Source organism: Canis lupus, chromosome 19 (assembly GCF_048164855.1).
Source record: "Canis lupus baileyi chromosome 19, mCanLup2.hap1, whole genome shotgun sequence".
NCBI lineage: Eukaryota > Metazoa > Chordata > Mammalia > Carnivora > Canidae > Canis > Canis lupus.
The window spans coordinates 50,644,565-50,671,853 of record NC_132856.1 but is presented as its reverse complement, the minus strand read 5'-3'; the positions used below and the strand labels follow the sequence as shown (position 1 = coordinate 50,671,853).

Sequence of the window (27,289 nt, the reverse complement as noted above, 5' to 3'; positions counted from 1 at the left end):
CTGGAAACCAGATGCTGCAAGCCTCTCAGCGCGAGGCCACTCGTCTGAAGGGGGTGAGGGTGCTTGGCTTTCGCTGACAGACACTGGCATTTGGCTGGGGTCTGCACTCATCTCACGCTCCCCCGGCAGCTGGCTTCATAGATCCTGCCAATAGGATCCACGGTCAGGAAACCAGACCGGGGAGTACGGGAGAAGGGACTCCTGCCTCCAGTGTGGGTCTGTATTGTGGATGGAATTGTGTCCCCCTCAAAAGACGTGTCCAAATCCTAATATCTGGTACCTGTGAATGTGACCTATTTGGAGAAAGGATTTTTGTGATGTCATCAAGTTAGGAGGTGGTCATTCTGGATTAGGGTAGGCCCTAAATCCAATCTGACTGCTGCCCCCATCCCCCAAAGAGAGAAATCTGGACACAGACACACAGGGGAGAGGCCACGTGAAGATGGAGGTAGATGCTGGAGGGACGCAGCCACATTCCGAGGAAAGCCTGGGGCCACCAGAAGCTGGAAGAAGCGGGGAAGGACTCTCCCCTATAGGCTTTGGGGGCCCTGCTGACACCTTGATCGGTTTTAGCCTCTGGAGGGTAGGAGGCTAAATTGGGAGGGTAAATTTCTGTTGTTTTAAGCCACCAAGTTCATGATGGTTTGTCACAGCAGCCATAGGAAACCCTCACCATCTGCAAGTGTCCTGGGGCTATCTATGGACAGCCAAGGCACCAGCATTTCCTCAGTGGGGCCAGGGGCCGTGTGGTGGGTTGATACACCCTCTTCCTCTTTTCATTCCTGGAGCCTGCTAATCATCCTTGTGGTGACTTCAGTGTTCTCTATTTCTCTCTCAACCCTGTGTAGCCAATCCTTGAATTAAATCTCCCCTGCGTGGGGTGCCTAGGAGGCTCAGTGGTTGCCAAGCGTCTGCCTTTGGCTCAGGTTGTGATCCTGGGGTCCTAGGATTGAGTCCTGCATCAGGTTCCCTGCAGGGAGCCTGCTTCTCCCTCTGCCTGTGTCTCTGCTTCTCTCTGTGTGTCTTTCATGAAAAAATAAATAAAACCGTAAAAAAAATCTCTGCGTAAGACACCTGGAGAGCTTCTGTTCTGATTTTACTCTAACTGCTCCAGGAAGTCAGACTGGCTGGGGGACCAACTCTCGGCTCCCCTGTTTTTTCCCCTGGTAAAACCCAGTAGTTCTCAGATGGGGGAGATTTGGTCCTTCCTCCCTGCTCCCCAATCCCCAGGGACACTGCTAATGACTGAAGGGATGTTTGCTTATCACCTCTGAGGAGGGAAGGCCAGGGATGCTGCTAAACACAGTGCAATGCATGGGACAGCCTCACCACACAACAGCCAACCCCAAATATCAATGGTGCTGCTGCTGAGAATCCCCCATTAACCTAATCCCCAGCTGGCTCAGAGACGCTCGGGAGGCAGCCAATCGGTGCCACAGCCATATCCTACAGAAACCCATGCCCCCTGAGTGGGAGCCAGGCCAGGAAGCCCGGGCCCCCTACCCCACTGGACATGTGCACAAACTCACCAGAAACGAGCACAGGAAGATGAAGGAGACGAAGTAAAAATAAGCAAATTCATTGCCACACTCGGGAGTCAGGATGCCAGAGTTCTTATCACATGGCTTCCCGCTGAGGCAGGAAAGCATGATGTTGTGCCAAGCCTCCCCAGTGGCACTCCTGAGGAACAGAGAGGGGGCATCACTGGGGACCTGAGCACCCAGCCCTGGATGCTAATATCCCTTGGGGGCACTGGGCTCTGGAGTTGGACTGGCATTTGTTCAAGTTTCAGGTGAGTCACCTTTTCTCTCTGGGAGCTCAGAGAGGTGATTCTCACCTTTGGTTGTGCATTAAAGTTCATGGCGGGGGTGGGGGGCCCTTAAACAATGCTGATGCCAAAGCCTCACTCCCACAGACTCGGTTTTATTTATTTATTTTTGTACCTAAACATACATAAGATTGATCATTTTAACTATTTTTAAGGGTATAATTCAGTGGCATTCAGTGCATTCACCAGTGTCCACCTCTGGAATCCTTCATCTGTCCCAAACTGGGAACCTGTACCCATTAAACACTAGCTCCCCCTCGTCTACTCACCTAGCCCCTGGCAATTGCCAGTCCACTTTTTCTTCTCTAGGAATTTGCCTGTTCTGGGCACCTCATATGAGTGGAATCATACATTATGTATTCTTCTGTTCCTCTATTTCCCTTTTAACTTTGAATTTCATCCCCTTCTAGCACTCTCCATCCATTAGCTTACTGAGTGCCTTTCTCCCCCATGGGAAGAAAAGCTCCTGGAGGGCACTGAAGAGCTCTTTCTGCTTTATTCCCAGTACCACCAGCAATATCTGGCACGCAGTAGATGCTCAATAAGCCTCCAATGGAGGAATGAAGGAACTCTACTGTGCAGCCAGGATGAAGAATCAAGCCTCAGTCTATAAGGCTCAATTTCCTCTCCTGTCATATGGGGTTGCCAAGAACCCCCACCTCACAGGAAGGTCAGGAGGATTCAATGAGGTCACGCCAGAAAATGCCTCATGCTTGGGTCTCAGCTTCTGCCCAGTAAGGGTCCCTGGGCCCCCCTCTCCCCCAAACCCATCCCAAGCATCATTGGAACAGAAGGAAGACAGCGCACCCCCTACTGGAAGAGGAGGGAGATGACACGCCCCCCCCCCCCCCAACCAGAAGGTGTCCCCACCCCCAGAAGATGACCGCCCCTACTAGGAGAGGACCCGCCCCCACCAAAAGAGGAGCCTGAAGGCACGTGTCCCCTCATACCTGAAGAGAAGCATGAGGGCCTGGAAGAAGGTCCGAAAGTTATTGTGCTCAGTGATTTGGAACTCATCCTCATCACTGTCCTCATCCTCCACGTCAATACCGATGTTGCCAAACACCTGGGGGAACCGGAGGGTGATGACCAAGGGCAGCCATGCCCCCTCAGTGGCTTTAGGGAAACTCCACTCAACGGTCATGGCTGTCTCTCCAAACTAGGTTCCCTGCCCCCCCCCCCCCCCCCCCCCCCCCCCCCCCCCCCCCCCCGCCGCAGCTTAAAGATAGTGGCCCTCCCCAGGGAGGGCTCTAAGAACATGAGGGGGCCAGCACTCACCTGCATTCCGATGATGGCGTAGATAAAGAAAAGCATGGCAATGAGCAGACAGACATATGGCAGGGCCTGGTGGGAAGGAAGGTGATGAAGGAGAGTGCCAGGGTGGCCTCTTACCCACACCATTTCCCTCCCTGGTTCCAGTGCTCTGCCTTGCTGGTTTGGGTGGCCCCATGCTGTGCCAGAGTGGTGGCAGGGCTTGGTGGGTCTCTTTGAGGCCATAGTGGGATCAAGGGGATTCCCCCTGGACCTCTCAAGCCACCACAGGGGTAGGCTGTCTAGAGAAGAGCCCTGCAGATAACAGACTCTCAGCAAAGTGCACCAGAGAGGCATTGCCATCTGATTTCTACTTTTGGCTAGAGCAGGGGTGGGGGTAAGATCTTCTCAGCCCTAGACTGGCATCAGGGGCTCACCTTGAAGGACTGCACAAAGGTCCAGAGAAGAATTCGGATGGTGTAACCCTGACGGAGGAGTTTGATGAGCCGGGCAGCTCGGAAGAGGCGGAGAAAGCTCAAGTTGATGAAGTTATTCTGGGGAGATGGGAGAGAAAAGGGTGACCGTCCACCCACCCCCGGGGGCTCAGAGCCGTCACCACTCACAGAGGCCCCTACATGAAGCCAACCAACAGGAAAAGCAAGCCAGACCCCAAATAAGGAGGGAGAGAAAGCACTATTAATGCAATGGTGCGGAGGAAAAACGTTGAAAAAGGAACAAAGTTGGGAGAGGGGGGAGGGAGGAAGGGGGGAAAAGGCAACTCAAAAGCATAAACCCTCCCTGCCAGCCCCACCCGCGATGGGGAAAAGGAAAGAAAAAGGAAGGAAGAGAAAGGAACTGGGTGGGGTAGGAGTGGGGAAGAAATAACAAAAGAACAAGGAAAAGAAAATATATCCGAATCATCCAATCAGGAAAAAAATCGAGATGGTTTTTGTTTCTCCCAACAACCAAATGCACTGAGACGATAGGACACAAGCGGGTCAAGTTGCCGAATCCATCACACGTGTACGATGCACAAACACCAGGGCGGGGTGGGGGTAGCCAGCACGCTCAGGCCTGGCGGACATGTGCGGGTTCCCAGGGCATGTTACGCTCCGGGCCAGAAATGCATCTGTCGTGGGACTCAACGGGCACCCTGCCCTGCCCTGCCCTGCCGAGCTGCCCACCCGCTCCTGCCCGCCCTGACCTCACCCCACGGCCAAGAGGAGCAGCGGCTCGAGCCAATCGGAGAAGCGGAAGAGCATCTTTTCTTACCCCCTTGGCGAGCGGGAATGGGGAGGACGGGAGGGAGCTGGGGCTGGTCGGCTGCAGGGCGAGTCCTCGCTGCCCGCTGAGTCGGAGAAGATGCATTTGGGGCCCTTTTCCCCCCTCTCAGGGATGGCTTCTCAGCTTCTGGGGCTGGGTGGAGTAGCACGGGACCAGGCCTGCGGGAAGCAGGAAGTACGCAGCGCCCGTGGGTGGGTGAGCTTGCAAACAGCCCAGGCCCACCGAGGGGCCAGTGCTGGAGGTGGGGCCGTCCCTGCCCCCAGGACCTCCCTAGGTAGACCTTGCCTCTGCTCGAAGACCCCCAGTCTAGTCACTGCCTCTACCTCCTCCCGCCCCAGCCGGGAGAACCCCCCAGGGAAGGAGGTGGTCAGCTGGGAGGGGAGCCGAGAGGCCAGCAGGAGATGGGTGCTGGCTGCCCCGCGAGGGGGTGAGGGACCTTGCCTACTGGGGTCTCGGGGTCACTGGTGGGGGACAGGCGGCTAAAAGTCACCAATGGACCAAATCTGGCTGCCAAAGCTATCTTGTTGGGCCTGAGTGGTTTTGTCTTGTTTTGATTAAAAATAGTTGCCAAGGTTTAAGAATCAGATTTCTCCCCCACATCTGGCTTTCTGGCAACTCTGGACCTGCCTCCAGGTTGGCAAAAGTTAGTTGGGGCTGAGATGTGGCCGCCCCCCTGAAGCAGGCCACGTGCCCCCCAGTTAGCCAAGGTCCCCACGTCCTAGAAATGCCACTTGCTTTCCTGGCTTATGGCATCTACTTCAATGCCAGAAGCATTTGAGTTTGAGAGCTCTGCCTCAGGCAGACATGGAAAGCTCGGTCAGTCAACCAGTAGGCTGGAGGCAGAGGGCCTTTAACTGGACTCTGCTCTAGGGAATTTGGAGGAGCCCTAGACACAGGCCACGTAGCAAGATTTACACTGGCCTAGCCCTCACCCCCAGATGGCGCAGGGGTGACCAGATTTGGTTGCCCCGACAGTCACAGCATGCCTTTTGCTCTCAAAAGTTTGGATGATGAATTATATGTGGACATCCTACTTGGTGGCTCCTGAGGGCTTCCCAGCTAGCTACTGGTCTGTATCTCTTGTGCTTATGTTGGCCTGGGAGCTGAGAGGCAGGGATGGGAGTTCGAGGAATTTCTGGGGCTGACAAGAGGCCTCTGGATTTGCTGGCAAAGTCTAGGATGCTCTTTGGGACACATCAGTACATATCCTAAGGGCCTCTAGGATGGGGGAGGGGGCTGGGAGATCCTGCCCTGACCATACCGGGCCCAACCACTGTGAGAATGTCTCAAGGGCCTCGAGTAAGCTCCTGCACCCAGCTCAGCTGAGAGTCACCCACTATGCCCAGCTGACCTGACTCCCAGCCCTGCCTGGCCACCCAGCTCTACCTGGGGACAAGGCCAATGGCCCAGGTGTCCCCAGTCCCTCCCGACCATCCCCAGAGTACAAGCCATCCCTTCACAGGGCGGGTCATAACATGTGGACTCTGCCCAGCATGCAAAGGCAGACGGGCCCTGGAGCAGCCTCCGGGGACTCAGGGTAGAGCAGGGGTGGGGGGAGCCTGCCACCATGCAGGAGAAGCAAGGGGATCTCGCAGGGAGATGCGTGCAGAGAGCATGCTGCCCTTCTTGGGGCCGAGGGAGGAGACACACGGGGGAGGTGGGGGGTGGAGATGAGAGAGGTCCAGGGGACAGGGCAGGGGAAGGTACTTGTCTGCTCTCATCCACTGCCCACCCCCCATCTGTTCTTGGTCCTGCATCGAGTCCTTCAAGTGCTCGCAGAACTTCTGGTCATTTCCCTCTTCCTAACTTCCATCTTTCTGTTCACAGCCCAAGAAGGAGCAGCCGTGCTCTCCTCCAAGCCCGCTCTGTGCTTCCTGGTTCAAGGCTGATGGGGCGGGACACAGGCCCTGGAAGGCTTGTCACACCCACAAAGACATGGGAACCAGCCACCTGAAGGTCCCAGAGAAATCCTGCCACTTGCAGACCCCACCTCAGCAGACCTGGCCTCCACACTCCGGATCCTGTAACCGCCTGCCTACTTCTGGGGTGCTCTTACAGGCACCTCAAACCTGCTGTGCCTACACCTGTGCTCTTCCCCCCGCCTGGCCCTCTTCTGGCATTCCCTAATTTCCATCTCCCAGTTTAAGCCAGACTTAGATCCCTTCGGGTATCCTTTCCCCACAGCCCAGACCCAACCCATCCCCAGATCCCAGAGAAGCCCCTGCTCGGATGGCCAGTCCCATCTCACGGGGGTCTTGGTGCTCCCTTCTCCCCAGACCTCCTGACCTCCTGCTCCCTCACAGCCTCAGCCATCACGTCTAACCACACTTCCTATGCTGCTCCTGCTCCAAATCCTCTCAGGCTGCCACAAGGGCCCAGGGGCTTATTTCCTCTGGCCCTCTGCACTTTTTCTGGGTCAGCCTCCCTTCGCTCTCCTTACTCCAGCCACATCCCCTCACTTATGGACCCAGACTTCCCCACCCTTGCATGATTCTTCTTGCTACAGGGCCTTTGCATGTGCTGTTCTGGGTCTCAAATGTCCTTCCCCCCACTCCTCTTTGGTTAACAATGCTTATCCCTTAGCTTACAATACAGTTATCATTTTAGGTGGGTTCGAGAGTGGTTATCTAATGCCTGGCTTCCCCACTTTGGCTTTAGCCGAGGGGTTGGCGGTCTACTTCAGCCCACCCCTCCATGTGTGGCATCACACTGGAATCATTAAATGTTTGGTGGACGAGTGCACGCAGTACTGCTAGCGCGGGAGGGATCCTGGTGCAAAGATGCCATTCAGGGGGTCCTTCAAAGGGGCGCAGGGGTGGTGGGGACAAGGCAGAGGAGGATTGGATTTACGAGAGTGCGAAGTGTGCAAGGAGCCGAGTATATGAGGTGAGAGCCATGGAGATGGTGTGTGCTGGGGTAGGAGCGTGGGTGTGCAGGGTGGATGGATGTAATAAGAGAGAGGGACAGGTGTGCGTGTGTGTGTGTGTGTGTGTGTGTGTGGTGAGGAGGAGAGAGGAAGAGCATGAGAACAAGAGAGGTGCGGGGAGAGAGTGTGGATGTGGGAAGGGGGCCCTGCATGCAGTGACTGCGTGCATGTGGGGCAGGTGAGCATGTGAAGAGCAGGCCTCCAGCGGAGGGCCTCATCTGGCTGGTCCGGGTTTCCCTCCGAGTCTCTGCCTGCCTGCTGCCCGGCCCTCAGACCTCCTCCTGGGACTTGGGAGACTGATGTCTCTAGCCAGCCAAACCCACGGGCCTGGAATGGGGTGAGCTGTCCTGGTGCCCAGGCTCCATGAAGCCAAACAGGGGACAGGAGCGACGAGCAGGTGGCCGAGGGCTCTGAGTGTAGGGATGCGGCTGAGGGCTGGGGCGGGAGACCGAGCCGGCTGACTGGACTTGCGGGAGGTGCCGCACAGGGCAAACCCGATCTTTTCTTTGCAAAAGACGCGAACCAACCCACACAGAAAATCCCAATTCAGAACCCAATAAAAACAATGAGGGTGGGGGGAAGTAGGGGGGGAAGGGCCGCAGGAACGAGGCGGGAGTGGGGGTGGGCTGGGGGGACAGACAGACAGACGGGATAGGGGAGTTGCGGGGCGGGGGGCGGGGGGTGCATCAGGCAACCCAAGTCCAAAGCCCAGGGCGGGACGTGCAGTGCTGACACGAGAAGATGCGTTCACAGTTAATGTAAGGCATTTAGACTTCAGAAAGAAGTAAGACCAACCGGATTCTAGATGCAGATGTTGAAGATGGAGGGGGAGCGGGCGGGCGGGGGCAGTTGGGGAGGCGTGTTCAGCGTTTTTTAGGTTGATTTGTAACCAGTGCCAAAAAACCAATGGGTTTCGGTTCCCGGGCGGGGAGTGGGGGTGGTGGGTTGGGAGATAGTCATTGGTGTATGAACACACAGACCACGTCATGGATGAACAAATGAATTTCATAGTGCATTTTGATTGGATGAGTTTTTCAGACGGCGTTGTGCCAATATACAGTTTAAAGAGCAGGCATGAAAAGAGACAAGACAAGAAACACAGTCATTATCCATTGAACGCAGGGCAAACCCACGTCACCCGGCCACTTGGGGGCGGCAGCTGAGGCCCAGGGGGCCCCCGAGCTCTCTCCCCCTCCCAAAACCCTGGGGACTTGCCCTCCCAAGGGTCTGGCTCTCCCTGCTTCAGCCTGGCTGAGCTCTGGCCTGACCTAGCGGGCTTACCTGGGTGGCAGAAAGGGGAGGCAGTGGGCTCCTCGCCCGGCAGGTTGGGAGGATAACACCCTAAAAGGCTCCACGCACCCACCCTCTATCTTTCCCTCCCAATGATTCTAATTCAGGGCCCCAGGGGAATGGGGTGGGGGATGCGGTTGGCGAACAAACTGTGGACCCAAGTACCTTCATGGTAATAATAGCAATAACAGTAACCGCCATTCGGGACCATCTATTTCCTGGCAGGGCAGGTTCTGTGCCAAACCCTTCACGTGGATGGCTCACACTTGTTACAAGTTGCTGACTCCCTCCCTAGAACGTCAGCCCTGTGGGGCAGGCATTCTTCTCTGTTTTTTGCTTTGTTCACGGTTTCCGTGAACAAAGCAAAATATTAAAAATAATGCCTGGCACACAGCAGGGGCTCGGTGAACGCAAGAGTGAACGCGGAGCTCGCAGGGATCCAGTGAGGCTCATTACAGCAGCCCCCGTTCTACCTGAGGGGAGGTGATGCCAGTTGCCCAAAGTCAACCAGCTCGTAGGGAGGGCTGTTTGACCACTGTGACAGTCCTGATGTCCCCGACTTGGGCTCTGTGCCTCATCCTCCTGCCCTTCCCTATCCTGCCAGCCTGGAGAATGGACCACTGGGGTCCAGCCCTGTGGATTTCTTATAGGTGACTGGAGGTTTCAACCAACTGCCTCCACTTGCTCGGCGGGGGTGCGGGCCACCCTTCCGATCTCTTGACCCAGATGGCCACGGGTTCAAAACTGTCTTGTGCTCAGCCGCAGGGTGTTGTTTTGACTGCCAGTTGGGGTTCTGGATCTCTTAGCAACTTAGGGCAGAGATGAGGCTGAGGCTCTGGCACAGGGGTCAGGTGGGGAACCCCAATGGGGACAGCCCCAGTGTTCACACTAGAGGAAGGTGTTAGGCACGGGATGAAGATTAGGGAGATTTTCTGGTTCAGTGGAGCTGAAGGCAAAGAGGTGTGGCCAGGATACTACTTGGGAGGGAGGTGTCAGGTGACACTTGGAGAATGGTCTCCTCTTCCATGGAGCTCCTCTTCCAGGATGGAAGAATGGGTCACTTGGTCCCTTTCTTCTGGGGGCTCTAATGGGGCCACCCCAGGGGTCACCTGTGAGCTCTCAGGAGTCACCAGGTCTGGGTGCATGACCTTAGGCAGGTCCCTCACTTGCCTGAGCATCAAGCATTAGCTTCCTCATTTGTGAAATGGGGCAGCACCCTCTTCCTCAGGCCACACCCCAACCAGGTCTGTTCTCCACTTTTCTCTGTCTAGCATTTCCTCCGGCTCCCCGGCCTTCGGCTCCCTTCTGGCTAGGTCTCGCCAATGGGAGGGACTGGCAGGAGACGGAGGGTGGAGGAGAGATGGGCTTGGGTATTCCTCCCAGTGTTCTGGGCCTGCTTTGGCCTTCCTCTTGGGCAGGGTGGGGGGGGTCTGTCCCTCCAGGTCCACAGCTCCTGCCAGGTGGCCCCTCCCCATTCCAGTTCAGATTTCCTCCCTGCTTCAAGCACTTGGGCAGGTGACAACTCCCCATGGTGGCAGGGTGCTAGGCACTTTGCCATCCTGGCCTGCGCCCATCCCCTCCTTTCCGTGAGTGGTCTCTGCTTTCCAATCCCTTCTGTTGAACCCTCCAAGGGAATTCTTTGTGTCCTGACCCTCTGACCTGTACCACGAGCTAATCCATGTGAACCGCTTGGCACAGTGCCTGTCATGCAACTGAGCATGCCATTCTTGCCAGGCATTATTTTTATTGTTATTACGATGAGGGTGATGACCCCTCTGGCCCTTGGCTCCAACAGTCTTTGCCCTTTTGCTTCCCTGTGAGGATCTCCTCCCCTCCCTGCAGTCTCCTGGGGGCTCCCAAGACTGGGCTCACTCGCAAACGGCCATGGAGGGGGTCTGAGATAGGAGCTCTGGGACCCTGAGTCTTTCAGATGAGGGGGAAGGGTGATGTGGCCTATGGGGCCACTGCAGAGGGGTCCAGAGACCCCCAAATCACAAACTTCCCAAGCCTGGGAATAAAAGAGGGTGGACATCCTGGGGACCTTCCTAAGGCCCTGGCAGTGGTGTCCCCTGTTGGCACAAGGGCCATGGCTCCCTCCTGAACCTCCCCTCATGAACCAGAAGGTGGTTAGTTCAAGCAGAATGGACTGGAAGTCGGTTCTTTCTGGGTCCCCAATACGGTGTGGTGTTTGGGGGCAGGGCTCAGCCTTGGGCTCCTTTAATTGTCTCAGGGTACTCAACCATATTATTTATTCCTAAGTCACCAGCCAAGATGCAGGGAAGTTCACGCTGCCGCGCTGGCCCCATAGCCATGGCTTTGGGCTCCCCCATCTCCCTGAGTTGCCCTTCTGACAGCTGCCCTTGCCCCGGGGGTCCCTGCTTCTCCCTCTTTGGTCACGGTCAAGTGCTGGCCCAAGGCAGCTGTGGCTTTTGGGGCCGCTGCTTCTGGAAGATTCCCCCCCATTCTCCACCCAGCCAGGAGTTACCCAGAGAGAAACTGGCGGGAAACTTACCCCAAACTCAGTCACGAGGATGTCAGTGATGCTGCCCAGAACAGTCACAAAGTCGAAGATGTTCCAGGCATCGCGGAAATAATTCTAGAATGGGGACCCACAAGACAGAGATGCCAACGCAGGGCTCCATGCCCGGCTGCCACAGCCGGCCCCGGAGTACATTAGGGGCACAGCTGCCGATCAACCCGAGTGCCCACAGCACTTATGGTCACTCAAACAGCAACATGCTGCCGTATCATCTGCTCTGAGGTCCCCCTCCCTGGGACCCCATGGCTTTCCTGGCCCCCGAGGGGGCCTCTGCAACCCGATTCAGCTCTGCTGGAGAGAAAGGGCAACCCTTTGGGCTTGCCTCTCTCTCTGACATATCTTAGGGCTCCCTGATACCCCAGATGCTTTATAAATGATGTCACTGGGATCCTCATGTAGACCCTCGGAGAAAAGGATTATCAGCCATTTTATATGAGGTGGCTGAAGCTCAGAGATGCTACTCGTCCATCTGAGGTGAGCAGCATGGACATGAAGAGTCAGGATTTGAACCCAGGGTTCTGAGTTCAGAGTTTGTGTTCAGACCCTGCTTATTATAGCGCGCTCGCTAAGAGAGAGGACTGTGGGTTCACCTCCCAGTTCTGCTGCTGTGTGGCTGTGGGCCAGTGACTTAACCTCTCTGTCCTTCCACTTCCTAATCTGAAGAAGGGGGATAGTAACAGGGGTGCAAAGGCCTTCTGGGCACACGCTGTGGGCTTCACCTCCTGGCCCCCTTGTGCTTAGATGGGGCCGTGTGTCTAGTTGCAGCCAAAGGGTTTTGAGCAGAGGCAGTGAGAGCCACCTTCTGGCCAGCGTGGGACTCTCCAGAACTCTTTTAACCCTGGGCTTGGTGACCATCAATGTTCCAGGTGGCAGATGCTCTGTGAGCCTGGGTCCCTTAACTATGAGGCTAAGGGCCCCCCTGCTGAATGTCACCCAAACCTTTGTTGGCTGGAGTGATTGAGATATGGGGGGTGTTTGTTACTATACCTTTTTTTGTTTGTTTGTTTTTTAATTTGTTACTGTACCTTAACTTGACCTATCCTGACTGGCACAGCCCTGGGCCGGGTGCTGGCTCAATCGTGCCACACAGGTACAGCACGCTGTGGTTAAAACACTGAAATATTCCACACGGTTTGAGCTCACACTGAGCGGCACCTCTGCCTGAATCCAAGGGTCTGGTTCGAACAGAGAGCCCTCAGTTCAAACAGTGGCTCAGTGCAACCTGCGCCAAACTCAGGCTTTCCCAGCATCCTTACAAAGCGGAGGCCAGGTTGGGGCTTGGGTCCCCTGCTGAGTGGTCAGTGTCTCCCCTGAGCCTCTGACCCTGTGGCAGCCCCTCTGCCTCACAGAGGAGAACCCAGGCTTTGGGGCTGTGCTTTTCCAGAATCAAATGCTTTCAGCATGTGGGAGTTAAACGTCCTTGGAGTTGGACTGGTTGGGCCTTAGAGCCCTCTTCTGGAAGAAAGGTATCACAGCAGTCAGATCATGAGAGTGAATCTAGGCGTGGAGTTTGGTTAGACAGTAGGTGCTCAATGAATGGAAGCTATTTTATACTCATCTGAAAGGAAGTCATGTTCCACTGGCCCTTCTGGTATTTTAGCAGATGCTTCTGGGGCCTTGCCTGCATCCCCTCATATTTTGATCGCACACCTTCAGGTACTCTGCCCAAGGGCTTCCCCTGGTTGCAAATTTGCTGGGGAATGAACAGCTCCCCTGGGCGCAGCCCTGGGCTTTGACTGAGGGGCACTGGAGGATAAATTCCCCGGCTCCCTCCTCTCCTCAAGTGGAAGGACTCTGAAGTATGTGCCCTCTAATGCCTCCTGTTGATCCTTAATGGAACTGGGCCCTTTTGCCCACAGTGGGAACTGGCTTCATAATTCACCCTGTACTGGCTGCCTTCTGGCTCCTGCCTCACTCCCCCTCCCTCACACTGAGCTTCCTGGGTTTTTGGATAAATGCTCACACTCAATTCTATGTTCTGGGGAGTCTGAATGAAGGCAACTTTCTAGGCATATGGCCATAGCCCTCAAGCCCCTGGACTAGAAGGCTCCCCCGGTCACCTAAGTTGCACATGGTGAACTAGGGCTTCATATAAACTGGAGGGGGAGGCCCCACGCAGGCCCCTGTGGGATGGTCAGGGGCGGGGGAGATAGAGCCCCAGCCCTCGAGTAGAGCCCCTTCATTACCAGAAGATAGGGGATTCAAAAATTGCACAGCATAGCTGTGTGGGGCAGGTCCCGTGCCTGAGCCTACCCACGCTCCCCGCAGCCCTGGGAGGCTGGGTGTATGGTACTCCTATTTTGTATATGCGGAAACAGGAGAAAAAGGCCAAGTGCCTTGCTTGAAGCCAGACAGTCAGAAAGGGGCTGAGGCAGGATTTGTACCCTGATATGGATACACCATAGCCTGATACCTACACCCCATACGTGTTCTGTGATCCATCCTGGTGGCATCCCCAGGACCGAAATGCTGGGTTGACGCCATTGCCCTGGATGCAGGGTGCCTCCCCCAGCCTGCTTGATGTTCAGCACAGGACCTGGGAGCCCAGGCTGTACTTTGGATACCCTGGGGTATTAGTTAAAAATATAGATTCAAGGGGGTGCCTAGGTGGCTCAGTGGGTGAAGCGTCTGCCTTGGGCTTTGGTCATGATCCTGGGGTCCTGGGATGGAGCCCCACACTGGGCTTCCTGCTCAGCAGGGAAGCTGCTTCTCTCTTTGCCTCTGCCACTCCCCCTGCTTGTGCTCTCATTCTGTCAAATGGATAAATAAAATCTTAAAAAAATACAGGGGTGCCTCGGTGGCTCAGTGGTTGAGCATTTGTCTTTGGCTCAGATCATGATCCTGGGGTCCGAAGATTGAGTCCTGCATCAGGGTCCCTACAGGGTGCCTGCTTCTCCCGCTGCCTATGTCTCTGCCTCTCTGTGTTCTCATGAATACATAAACAAAATCTTTTTAAAAAATACAGATTCAGGGGTCCCCACCTGACCAAGTGAATCTGAACTTCTGGGGTTGGCTCTGGGGCATCATTCAATTTTAGGAAATCTCCCCAAATGCTCCTGATGGGTGACAGGGTTGTGAGGTCCGCCTTGGAGGAGAAAGCCTTGAGGAGCCTTACTGCCACTCTTTCTGGCATTTATGGAGCCCTCACACCAGGCCAGGCTTTACCCTCGGCCTCCAGACACACTTATCTGTGCTGGGGTTTGTGAGGGCTCTTCTGGGGAAGAGGCAGAGGATGGGCCCTAGCGATGGCGAGAGGTGAGGTGATATAGTCGGGATGTGAGCTGAATCGAGGGCTCTCAGGTGCCAAAGCTGACACCCTTTGCCACTTCGGGACACCGGGGTGAGAAACCAGCCTCCATCTACCCTCCAGAGAGCCTGACTGACGCCACGGGGCTGTAGGCCATTCTCTGAGAGGTGAACTAAGTGGGTGGTCGAGAGGGAAGCCTTATTTCAAGTCTGAGCTCAGCCACTCACTGGGGACATACCAGTTACCCCAACACACAACCCCACCAGTTCAGGCCCTCTTCGCTGTTTTTTTTTTTGGGGGGGGGGCTGTGAACCTCCTTAGCCACCTGAGAAGACCTTCCTAGAGGAAGCTTTGCAAATGCATAAAATAAAATACCCAGTCTCTCTCTCTGTGTCTCTCATGAATAAATAAAAAAAATCTTAAAAAAATAAAAACATAAAATACCCAGGATTGCAAGGGCACCTGTTACCTTGAAATATGCTGATCAAAATATTCTTTTCAATGAGGATCTGATGATTCATGCACTTCCTCATTACCATACGAAATACGTTCTAGCTGCAGGTTTGAGAGTCGCCAGCATTTGAAGCAAGGATGAACACACACTAAATTTGGAGGTGCCTGCAATATCTATCACGCGCTAGGAAAATATCTAATTTTTATCAGTGACACGGTGATACAGACTGTACTAGCAACACTGCAGGGGGCTGTTTGCCTTCAAGACAGGAGGAAATGTTTAAAGTCCAGTTAGCAGCTTGTGAAAAATAAAGATGTGCTTTTTTTTTTTTTCCATATCTGATTTTGCAGATACTCCCCCACCCATCGCATCCCAGATCCCTGCAGGGAATCAATGGGCCTCAGGGCGAGACGTCTTGCATTAGTGGGTGATGAAGGCAAGCTAGTGGCTCCTGGATTGCAAGGCAATCAGTAGAACAGGCACCTTCAGAGCACCTGGCACACAACACGGACAGATACGGATTCATCTCAGTTGTCAGTTTGCACATCTGTGCGCTGCTTCCATTGTACAATGTACATCTCACCGAGGATTGTGGTTAGATTAGAACGGCTGGAACGCCATGGACCTGGCCTGTCTGGACCTCAGTTTTCTTAAAGTGGAGGGTAACTACTCCCACCCCTTGGACCACTTTGAGGCATGGCTGTGCAAGTGCGTGCCTGGCACATAGTAACCATCAACAGACGTTGGGTCCCACTGGTGTTATTTGGCAAGCGTGTGAACGCGTAAGTAGGGTCTGTGGGCACTGGAGGGATGCTCAAGTCACCGCTGGGGTTGTGGGTCTTGGGGCCAGGTGGGGTAGGGGACCATCACCCAGCACCCAGTGCCCCTCCGGGCTTCCCCCCAACCCATAGCTCTAGCCTCATACTTACCAGAATCCCAAAAGCCATGACTTTCAGCAGACATTCCAGCGAGAAGAGGGAGGTGAAGACGATGTTGAATACTCTCAGAGCGTTTTCATAAGCCACTGAGGCCCCATAGAACTGGATGGAATAGAGAGGAGGAAGGACGGCAGGATCAATGGGCAGGGTGGGGCCTGGGGAAATGGCTTTGGGGCTATCCCGTCCTGGGGAAGGCAGGACTTTGACACCAGGCTTCCCAATGTCCTGTGAGGTGACTCAGGCCCCAGGTGAGCTCTTCATGGGCTGGGCTAATCTTTTCACTTCAAAACAAGCACTTTCTTGAGCTCGCTTTGGCATCCCAGGTCCCAGGACTGCCTGCCTCACTGTGCTCCTGATAGGATGCAGGAGGATGTCTGTATCATCTCCTCAGCAGGATTTTCTTTTTTTGTTTGTTTGTTTTCTTTTTTTCAGATCTCTCTCTCTTTAAATCCTTACCTGTGCCCTACCATGAGACTATTCCCCAGACCAAGACTTAACACATTTCCAGAACTCCCAAAAGTGTCCTTGCACCCCTTCCAAGTCGGCAACTTGCCCTAGAGGTAACTGCTATTCTGACTCCTTGTGAAATCTTGCCCAAACTATTTAATTAGATCAAGTTTATAACCTTTAGCCCCAAGTGCCAAGTTACAGGAGACATGGCAGGTGAGGAAGTAGTTACAGTACCCCCACGAGAATACCAATGCACCCAGAGGTGGGACTGTTTTCATTCAACTCGTTTGGTTTCCTGAAAAAGTCAACAGCATGGGGGGGAAAAGTGTGAGGAAGACAGAGATTTAAAAGACAAAAACCAGAGGCCATGTGTAGCCATTTGGATTTTGGCTCAAAAAACAACTCATGGGGCACTTGGGTGGCTCAGTCGGTTAATCATCCGACTCTTGATTTTGGCTCAGGTTGTGAGATTGAGCTCCATGTCCAGCTTCGCACTGGGTGTGGAACCTGCTTAAGATTCTCTCTCTCCCTCTGCTCCTTCACTACCTCTAAAAACCCAAAAAACCCAAAACATCAACTCATGCTGTAAAAGACATTTTGGGGACAACTCAATATGTATCTTAGAGAATTATCACTTAGCATGTTGAACATAAGGATATGTAGGACATTTTCTTACTTCTTAGAAATACATATGAAGGATTTAAGGACAAAATATTGTGACGTCTATCATTTAAAAGAATAAAAAAAATAGATGCAATGTCCAGAATGGGCAAATCCATAGAAACAGAGTGCAGCCTGGTGGTTGCAAGATGCTGGGGGAGGGGGATGGGGGGCAGTGACTGCTCATGGGGACAGGGGTCCCCTTTTGGGAGGATGAAAATGTTTTGGAAGTAGGGAGAGATGGTGGGTGCACAACTTGGCGAGTGTACTAAATTGCCACTGAACTGCACACTTTGAAATGGTTAATTTTATGTTATGTGAATTTCACCTCAAGAAAAAAGAGGAAAAAGGTAGATGAAGCAAACATAAAATATATTCACAATGGGTACCGCTGGAGGATGACCTCGAGACTGGGTGTTCATGAGGGTGGGGTTCAGGAACCTGCAGCCCCAGCATCCTGGGGATGGTGCTTGGAATTTCAGGATCCCAGCCCCACCCCGGATCTGCCAGAACCAGAATCCGCTTATTAACAAGATCCCCAGATGATCTGTGAACACACTGGGGTTTGGGAAGCGCTGTGCTATACTATTCCTTTCTGTTTGAAACTGTTCATGATTATAACAATGAAAAGATAAAAGAACTTGCTATGGAGAAGCATTTCAAGCAAAAATAGGCACTGCTTCTTCGCCAATTCAAAAATTAGCAGCTTAAATAACGAGTGTTTTTGAAGTGTTGAGAAATGTGCTAATGTCTTTGCCTGAACATCCTCACTCAATCCTCATCCTCACCCAGGGATGGGAGGAACGTGCTATTATGATCACTCCCGTTTCATTGACAGGGAAACTGGGGCCTGATTGTTGCTGGTCCCCTGTGCAAAGTTAAATGCTGAGATAAATAGCAGAGCTGGGCTTAAATCCCGACCTTTGGTCTCCAGACCACAGGGTGAAAGGTTCTGACTTTTCACCCTGAAAAGGCTCTGTGGCCCCAAAGGTTGCAAGGTCCCCACCTGCCCTCCCTTCCTCAATTCATCCACTGAACATTTATGGAAGGCCTCCTATTCCTTGTGAGCCAAGGATTCACTGAACCCCAGGAACTCAGGGGTGACCAGGACTTGCCAAGGCCCTTGGAGCTCACAGGCTACGGCGTGTGGCCATCAGGCAATCTATGCTGATATTACGGCATGTGGGGTCACCGATGGGGTGTCTGCAAAGGTGGGTGCCTTGGGCAGTCATGGGAGGTCAGGAACCGTTTGCCAGGCGGAGGGAACAGCCAGAGCAGAGGCTCGGTGGCAACACAGTGTGATATGCGTGGGAGACTTGCAGGCATATCTCCCTTTGGCCAGAGGAGGGTGGGTGTGAGTGTGAGGGGCAGGTGTGCAGCGGGGGTGAGGCAGGGCTGGGGGCTCACCTTCATCATGAGAACGATGGTGTTGAGAGCGATCATGGCCATGATGGTGTACTCGAAAGGTGGAGATACCACGAACTGCCACATGCGGTACTGGAAGCTCTGCTTGTTCTGGGGCATGTGTCGAGTCAGCGGCTTGGCACTGATGGCAAAGTCGATGCAGGCTCTCTGCGGGAGAGAGGCAGGGGGTGTGAGGGCCAGAGGCAGGACAGAGGCGGCTGGACCCTCCCCATCTAACTGGCCAAGGCTCTCCGGCACATCTGCTTGAGTCTGCCGCCAGCCAGGATTCCTCACTCCCATAAGCTCTTCCCCACAGCCACTTTCTTCTGCCAACAGCTATGGCATCATCTGCTAGATCTCGCACTGGCACGTCCCCTGTTATCTCTCTGAATCCCCTTAGCAAACACGGGAAGTGGGTACTATCAGTAATCCTAATTTGCAGGGGAGGAAAACAGGCTCAGAGAGGTTAAGCCACTCGCTTGAGGCGGCACAGCTGCCAACTGGGTCAAACCTGAACTTAAGCCAAAGTCTGGCTTTGAAGTCTATCCATTCTTTCCTACTGAATACTTTGCTTCTTTTCCTCCTTCTTTTTGAGGGAGGGAGGAATAATGGCTATTTAGTCTTAGGGACCAAAAGAGCAGAGGGAGGATGCATTCTGGGTCCTCCACCTAGTTTGGATGATTCTAGAAGGGCAAAGGGCCATGTCTGTACTCTCCGGAGGACAGGATTTTAATTCATAGATATTCACCACCCCACCCTCGGGGAGATTATGCTTCCTCACCCCACTAACATCAGACATAGATGTGTGACTTGCTCTGGCTAATGAGATGTGGACACAAGTGACCTGTGTCACTTCTGGGCACAGATCACAAAAATTGCCCATGGTCTGCCATTGTCTCTTCTTTTTCTTCTTTTTTTTTTTTTTTAAAGATTTTATTTATTTATTCATGAGTGACACCGAGATAGAGAGAAGCAGAGACACAAGCAGAAGGAGAAGCAGGCTCCCCACAGAGAGCCTGATGTGGGACTCGATCCCATGACCCCGAGATCATGCCCTGAGCCAAAGGCAGATGCTCAATCACTGAGCCACCCAGGAAACCCAGCATTTTCTCTTCTTGATCCGAAGTGTCTCAGAGAGGAACCAGAATAAAGATGATGGGGACCAGAGTCACCTGGTCATGTGGTGTTGAGCAAGAAATCAATCAATCTCTTTGTGGATTCCTGGCACTGAGATTCTGGAGCTGCTTGTTACTGGGGCATAGCCCAGTCCAAACTGACCGATACAGACACCTGGGGTTGGTGTGTTTTTCTACCAGAACCCCATGAAGGGTTGCCCTGCAGAATGAATTCTCCCTGGACAATGCTGCTGTGCCCTCCCCAGATGCCCCCAAAAGCCGTTTCCTGGGTGTGCATGTGTGTGCGCATGAGCACACATGTGCGTGTGGTGGTGGTTTTGTCAATCTTTCAAAACCGGGAAGCGGCACCTCGTTTTTCTCCAGGCTGTATTCCTCCATCATCTTATCCCCCTGCTCCTGGAAGGTGATGATGATCAAGGCCACGAAGATGTTGACGAAGAAGAAGGGGAAGACCACGAAGTAGACGACATAGAAGATGGACATCTCCATGCGGTACCCGGGGCTGGGGCCTTGGTTCTCGAAGGTGGCATCCACAGAGTGCTTGAGGACCCTGTGAGGACCGGGGTGGGCAGAGGGGAAATGTGGGACAGGTCACGGGAATGGAGGGGGATAGTAAGAGAAAACAGCAACGAAATGAAAGTAGTCACTGTTTTCTGACTCTGACTGCTGTGGTTACTTTGTGAAGCCAGAAGCCTTCCCAGCTTCTCTGTCTGTGGGAAGTGTTAGCAACAGGGTCAGTTACCTCTACCACCATGTATTGAGGGCTATCAGGGGCTGGTTGTGATTTTATTCATTTTCTTGGCCACCTTCTCAGGGAGGTTATCACGGGCCCCATTTTGCACACGAGGAAATCGAGGTTTACCAAGTTAAAGTGACTTGCTGAAGTTTACCCACTAGGGCCTGGCCACGTTGGGATGGGAAACCAGGTTGGTGGTGATGGATGGGAGGGTGTGTGGGGTCATGGAGGCAGATTATTGGCGTGTGGGGGGCATTTAAGCATAGGTGGTAGTGGGAGCTGAGGAGGGGTAGTAGGGATGGACATGGGAGTGTGCATGTGCATAGCTGCTCTGAACAGTTGCACAGATTGTGCACTGCTCAAGGGTTCTGCGTCTAAGAGGTGCCATTCATACCGCAGACATGATAGATTTGTATATTTATGATGACAACTTTTGGGCAGGTAGCCATGAAGTACCTCATTTGAACAAAATCATTAAGTATATTGCAATGATTTTTCTGACAGATGGAAGTGAAGTCTGTCGAGGAAGGGCTGTCTAAAAAATTCGCTCAAAGGTGCCGTCTGGGCTAGCACTGGCCTCATGTAAGTGGGTACCGAGTGTGTGTGTGTGTGTGTGTGTATGTGTGTGTGGTGTGGGGGGGTGGGTAGAAAGGCACATGAGGGTTGGTGTGTTTCCTGAGAGCAGAAGGAGGGAGGCGAGGATGCTGAGGGCATACACTTGCATTTCTGAGACCTCTGGGAGGAGGACCGGGACTAGGGTGAGGAGAGTGAGGCACTTGCCTTGGACATAAATCAAGGAGGTGCCAAACCTCTCAGTTGTCAAGAGAAATGGTATCTTACTGCAATTTAAACAAATCACAACGAATGCCAAAAAACAAAAACAAAAAACCAAAAACGAATCCAAAACCAATGACAACAACAACAAAAAGCCCATAATGAAAAAAATTAACATTTTAAGTAAAGACAGTTTAAGTAAAAATCGGACTTGCACGATTCAGCCTCACCCTAGCCCTGACCTTATTCTCGGCGAGTCAAAGGGACTCAGAAAATGTCATGTCCACACCCTGGTCTTGGAGATCTGTGCTCACCAGCACAGGAAGGGTTAAGAGGATGTGATCGCCTGTGTCTGTGGAGCCTTCCTGCAAATTCGAAGCACTTGCCCGTTCTGATGCTCAGGGTCTGGCGAACTGAGGGCTGGATTTCTGCCCCAGCATGTGCAGGCTGCTGGACAGCCCCTCATGCGCCTAGCAGGGTCTCCGCCTCGGGAAGCCAGGAGCAAACCCCTGGCTTTGTGTCCAGGCCTGTCTCAGCACTGGGCTCTCGGACCCTTCCCCATCCTGTTCCCTGGGCCCCCTGACTCCTCCGTGGGGCTTTCTGACGGGCCACTTACTGTGGCCAGCCTTCTCCTGTGGACACGGTGAAGAGAGTCAGCAGAGCCCACAGCACGTTGTCATAATGGAACTCATACTTCTTCCACTGTCTGTCCCGAGCCTTCACCTCGTTCTTCTCATAGAGGAGGTACTTGCCGCTGCCACAGAAAATTGGGGCCATTAGTGAACAGAGGAAGGGGACACTCATCTTTGGCAATTGGAGATTAGGAGGAGGAGGAAGAGGGGCCCCCACCAGCCCACACTGCATCCCTCAGCCCAGGAAGCAGCAGCCCCCCCACACCCCCTGCCTGTGTCTCCACTCATCAGTGCGCATCCAACTCGGAGACAAATCTTTACACGAGGCCTGACTCAGCACCAAGCACTCTTCTAACACGAAAATTTCTAGTCCTGTGGGTGGGAGCTTTGGGGGTTGAGAGGAGAGAGAGAGAGAGGAACATCTCTGGATCATCAGGCCAAGGTGGAGTGGGGAGGTGGAAGAGGGGGGCGGCTGCTGCTTCTTTTCAGGGCAGGACACGAGGCTTAGCCCCAGACATGTGGCCAAGTGTCTGGGGTCTTTCCAATGTCAGGCCACAGCCACCAAAATAACTACAGGCTGACAAACTTCTCATCCACAGCTCCAAAATCTAGAAGGTTCTGAAAACCAAACATTGTCCTCTTTACTCGGGGCAGGGGGTGGCCTGTAATGGCCCACAGACCAAATTTGCACCTGTTTACGGCCCACAAACCAACAACGGGTTTCTACGTTTCTAAGTGGTCGAAAACAAATCAAAAGGATGCATTCATGACAAATTAAATTTACTTGACATTCATATTTTCATTTCTAGAAATAAGGACACAGACACGCCCGTTTGTTTCCGTTCTGGCTATTTGGAGTTACAACAGCAGCAGACAGGGGCTGCCTCACAGGGGCTGTAGGCCCCATAAAGGCAAGAGTACCCACCTTCTGGCCCTCGGCTGACAAACTTTGTCCATCTCTGATCTAATTAGTCTGGCAACGAAACCTGACCTGACTGGACGTGAACGAGGCTCTTCCTACTTGTTATCTGTGCCATTTGGTGTAAACAGTTGCATGTTTCCCAGCAGAATACCAGTTAAAATGGTTTGATTACAGGAATGCCTCAGGTTCAGCTGAGGGTGTGATGTCCTATGTAGAACGGGTCCTATATGATTTTTCTAAAATCACAAAATATTCTGAACTTTGAAACGCATTTGCTGGTAGTGGTTTTAAGATAAGGGACGCCTGAGTGGCTCAGTGGCTCAGCGACTGCCTTCGTCTCAGGGTGTGATCCTGGAGTCCCGGGATCAAGTCCCACATCGGGCTCCCTGCATGGAGCCTGCCTATGTCTCTGCCTCCCTCTCTCTCTCTTTGTGTCTCTCACGAATAAATAAAATCTTAAAAAAAAAAAAGATAAGGGAACGTGGGTGTGTATTCATAACCCCATTTGACAAAGGCGAGGACAGAAGCGATGCACCAAGTGGCACTACTGGCCACCTCCGCTGCCACCAGTCCCCGCGGGGGACTCTGAGGAGAGCAGAGACCCACCGGCAGTCTTTCTCGAACTCCTTGGACTCATCGGTGCAGTGGAAGAACTTTCCCTTGAAGAGCTGCACGGCCACCACGGCGAAGATGAACATGAACAGCATGTAGACGATGAGGATGTTGAAGACGTTCTTGAGTGAGTTCACCACACAGTCGAACACGGCCTGCGGGGGAGAGGCGGGTGGAGTTGAGAGAGGGCGTGAGGGGGTGGGGTCCCGCCTGTGACACCTGTCTCCAGCAGCCTGTGATACCAACGTGTTGCTAATGTCCCATTTCATGGTCATGGCCATGGGCCGAGTCATGCGGCTAAGGCCACGCAGTTCTGGGAAGTCAGTGCTGGGGCTGGACTCAATTCTGAGTTTCTTTGCCTCTAAAACCTCGTATTAACCCCCCGGGGGAAATGGGACCACTTCTGGGAGCCTAAGACACATGCACAACTCTTGAGGGCGGGAGGAAAGGGCCTCCCTAGAGTAGTATTGCCTGTTAATTCTGTGTCCCTGCCTCATGCGCCTCCTTGTCCCCCTCCATCTGGAGGTGTGCTCTCCCTCACTTCTGCCCACTGAGCAGTAGGGGGCTTTGTGGCTTTGAGAGACAACTTTATGCACCCAGATTCTGGCCCTGGGTGACATGGAATCTTTCCACCATCTCCCCAAGAAGGCAGGGGTCCCGGCCTGCAACGTCTCCCAACTGTTCTGCTTCCAACCACGGTGGGTCCCAACCACAGGCAGGCAAGTCTCCTCGAATGTACTGGAATTTCAGGCTAGCTCTGTATTTCTAACCACCACCCCCCCGGGTGGGGGAAAAGGGTGCACAGCTTTCACGGGGGCTTTGGAAGGGGGCTGCCACCCAGCAGAGGGTGAGGAACCCCAGCACTGAATATGGCTGGACTTCCATGTATTTCAATGCAGCAAGCTTTCATGTCCAAGACAGCCACGTATCGGTGAGTGACAGAGCCAGAGTCATGGGGGCGCGTCACGCCCAGGTGACCGCCGATATTCCTTTAGGTCCTGCAGGCGCCCCACGGGAAGTAGTGCTGAATTACACAGTAACAGAGTTATTCACTTTGCACCCTTCCCTTCGTTCCTTTTGAGCAAAAGAGAAAGTCTTGCTCAGTTACTACTCTGTTAACACCTAACCCCAAAACTCTTCCTTTTCATCCCGGAAAGAGCAAGCATCCATGTCCAAAGCCTTTTTCAGGCAATCTTCTTTGGCTATATTTTAATAATGGTATCTTATTTGGGGGGAATGTATTTAGTTTTACCTTCTATTAGCATTGGGTTCTGGTTTTCCACCTTGGAAACCTTGGTGTAGAATTTGCTTTTAGTTCACTTAAATTAAAAAAAAAAAAAAGTGGCGACTTTAACGGTAAGTAGGAAATAGTACAGCTGGCCCTCAGGTGGAGCATCAGTTGAAAAGGTGTGTTTGAATGACTAGGTTGCATTTCCTTCTCTTTTCTGCTGTTTCTCCTGAATGACAAGCTTTGGGAAATGCTGGTTCATGCTACTTTGGCATGAGAGATAACAGAGCCTAGAACAGGTTGGTGAAAAGTTAAAAGTTATGTGGGACCAGAAACCTAGTTTCCTGCTGCTCACATTAGGGCTGTGCCCTATTTTATCCATACAATGTCCTCCTGTGAATTAGGAAAAAAGGGATCCCAACCTTAAGACATTTCATCTAATGGAAAGCTGTCAGAATACAGATTTTCTTAGATCAACTCCCTTACTGCCATCTGCTGGATAGTTGTAATAATGAATATATCCATATATGACGGATGTGATGTTATCAGCACCCCTGTCAATGTAGTATCCTTGAGCAGTGTGCAACCTGCCCAACTGTACATGGCAACCCTGACAGGTCTCCCACACGCCCCCGTCTCACCTTGAGCTTTGGCAACCGCTTGATGGTTTTAAGAGGTCGTAGCACCCGGAGGACTCGGAGGGATTTGATCGTGTTGATGTCCTTTCCTTTGCTATTGCCACTGTGGAGGGATGTTAGGGTGCGGAGAGGGGAAGACAGGGAGCAGAAGTCAGTCTGGGTGGTAGGTGGCCCACAACTCTGTGTGACTCTACCCTCTCAGGCCTAAAAGTCTGGGGTGAGCCTGGCATAGTCCTGCCCTTGCTGGGGAAGAGTGGTCAGCACCCCTGCTATGTTTGGGCTCAAGAGGTAGTCAGAAGATGGCCTTCTGTGGTTCTGGTGGCAGGATTTAAGGGCCCTCTGCCACTTGGCTGGGTTGAGTACCTTCAGGGGGTGGCCCTCAGACCCAGCAAGAGGGGACCTGGCTGCCCTTACGCTCATTAGAGGTGGTCTTGGTGGGCTCTTAGAAAATGGGATTCCTCACCCCCGCTTCCAACAGGATTCAGGAGATACTTAACGTGGCCCTCCCCCAGTACTCCTTGGGCCCACCCGAGGGGAAAGAACCAGGACATCAGATGCCCATGTTGAATCTCTGCCACGGTCTCTTAGCCCATCTTTCCAAGAGCTGCATAGAGGTTCAGTCCAGGGTCTACTGGACCTGAGCCTTAGCCGTACAACCCCTGCAGATGCCACACTACCCTTGGCCAAGGTCCCCCCAGAGGAGCATACTGGGTGCAGCCATCAGAGGCTTGTGGTTAATAGAACTCACCCCCCGCCCCGAGTCGCCCAAGTCAGAAACCCAAGTGTCACGTTCAGCTTCCTATTCTCTGACCCCAACCGGTTACCCTCCTTTCCTCTCCATCATCGTCCCTGGCCACTATCTCAGGCTGGACTCTCATTACCCATTTCCCGGCTTCCCCCCGCTCCCTGTCTCTCCTTCCACCTTTTCTGCACACAGTGGTCTAAGCCAATGACCACGTCACTCTCCTCCTCAGAATCCTTCTGGAGCATCTGAATCCCTGGACGTGAGAACTTCTGGTACGGCACTCAAGGCTCCTCGAAATCCAGCCCGACTTACCTTTACCTTTGCATTCCCACCGTCTGCTACACACACCAAATCCCAGCCACATGCTCTTGCCTCCCTCTGCTTTTGCACATTCTGTTCCTGCTGCTGGAAATGCCCTTCCTCCACCTCACCACTCCCAGGACCATGCAGCCCCCAACACCAAGCTAAAAGCTCCTTTATCTGGCAGCCTGCCCTGATTGCTGGTGGGTTCAGCTGGCTCCTACTGCTGTTCCATAATCATCTTTGGTTCCATCTTTGGCTTCGGGCTTTAGACCCGAGGGGTTCGGGAAAACCCCTCAAAGGCTTAAGCTGTGATTTATTCCTTGATGTGTCCATTTTCCCTTTAATCCTGGTTCTCATCCCAGCCTCACCGTGCACCTGGTGTGTGGTCTCAGGATGTGCATGAACAGATCCAGATCCCAGAGTTCTTTGAGGGTCCCCCAGCAAACATCTCCCTACAGTTACCTCGTGGGTCATGCGTAGTAGAGCCATCCCGGGGACCCCCACCGTGGTGTGTCGGGATATCTGGGCACACCACGTCCATTCTTTTAGATCTCTTTCTTCTCATTTTTCAGGGAATGGGGGAGGGGGGGGGAGAACTGGACGTTAGCCTGCAGGGCACAGCTGTGCTCCAGAATTCAGCTGGAACATGTTTTTCCCTTTTTAGAGCCAAAGGCTGTTATCTCAAGGCTGTGCCCCTGAAGTGTGCAACGCACATCAAGAAAGTCACTGGGATAATCTGAGGCAGAACAGGGACACAATTAAATAAGTGGATCACACAGGGAAACCAGCTATTTCTTCTTCAAGAATCTTTCAGGCCTTTTGCTTTAGTAAGAGTGGAAGTCTCCGAGATGTGCTAGGAGGTCTTTAATGCTTTCCCAGCACTCACTAATTTCTCTTGAATCCTAGCACCCGGCTCGAGTGTGACAAGCCACAATGCCACTGTTTCACTCCTGTGGGATTCACCTTTCCAGCTGTGGTTCTGTCTGAGGCTAACAATACCGGCTGTACAGGGATGATCTAGTTTTCCAGCAAAATTGAAGTGAAGTTTAGACTATGTGCTGGTGGAAAAAAATGTCAAGCAAGTGGACATCTAGCTTGTATGTGGAACCGGGTACAATCCTGAAGGGCTGAACGGCTGACATTGGGAAACGTGCCTCCCATGGGCACATCTACTCCTCTGAAAAGGACTCCCTGGCCTGCCCCTGTGGCAGCCCCTCTCCCAGGATGTACTTCGCCCTTGGGTGAGGCTGAGAAATAATCTTTTTTACTGAGGCATTGAGGAGCGTTCCTGG

At 53.1% G+C, this 27,289-nt stretch overlaps 1 protein-coding gene and 1 long non-coding RNA gene across 5 annotated transcripts in view; one reads left to right on the top strand and one right to left on the bottom strand.

Annotated features, from left to right (window-relative positions):
- CACNA1A (calcium voltage-gated channel subunit alpha1 A) overlaps positions 1-27,289 on the bottom strand; it is a 214,697-nt gene that overhangs the window by 22,423 nt on the left and 164,985 nt on the right. For all 4 annotated transcript variants that reach the window (XM_072787044.1, XM_072787045.1, XM_072787046.1 and 1 more), the window contains exons 25-35: positions 24,953-25,052; positions 23,078-23,238; positions 21,534-21,671; positions 19,756-19,957; positions 18,275-18,439; positions 15,749-15,859; positions 11,092-11,175; positions 3,517-3,633; positions 3,107-3,172; positions 2,779-2,894; positions 1,530-1,680 (exon numbers count right to left, since the gene is read on the bottom strand). In XM_072787044.1, coding sequence (XP_072643145.1) covers positions 1,530-1,680; positions 2,779-2,894; positions 3,107-3,172; positions 3,517-3,633; positions 11,092-11,175; positions 15,749-15,859; positions 18,275-18,439; positions 19,756-19,957; positions 21,534-21,671; positions 23,078-23,238; positions 24,953-25,052 — 1,411 coding nt within the window. The remainder of the gene's footprint in view (positions 1-1,529; positions 1,681-2,778; positions 2,895-3,106; positions 3,173-3,516; positions 3,634-11,091; positions 11,176-15,748; positions 15,860-18,274; positions 18,440-19,755; positions 19,958-21,533; positions 21,672-23,077; positions 23,239-24,952; positions 25,053-27,289) is intronic.
- Positions 19,987-22,967, top strand: LOC140610709 (uncharacterized). Its single transcript, XR_012012257.1, has 3 exons — positions 19,987-20,333; positions 20,648-20,725; positions 22,359-22,967. It is a non-coding gene; the product is annotated as an uncharacterized lncRNA (long non-coding RNA).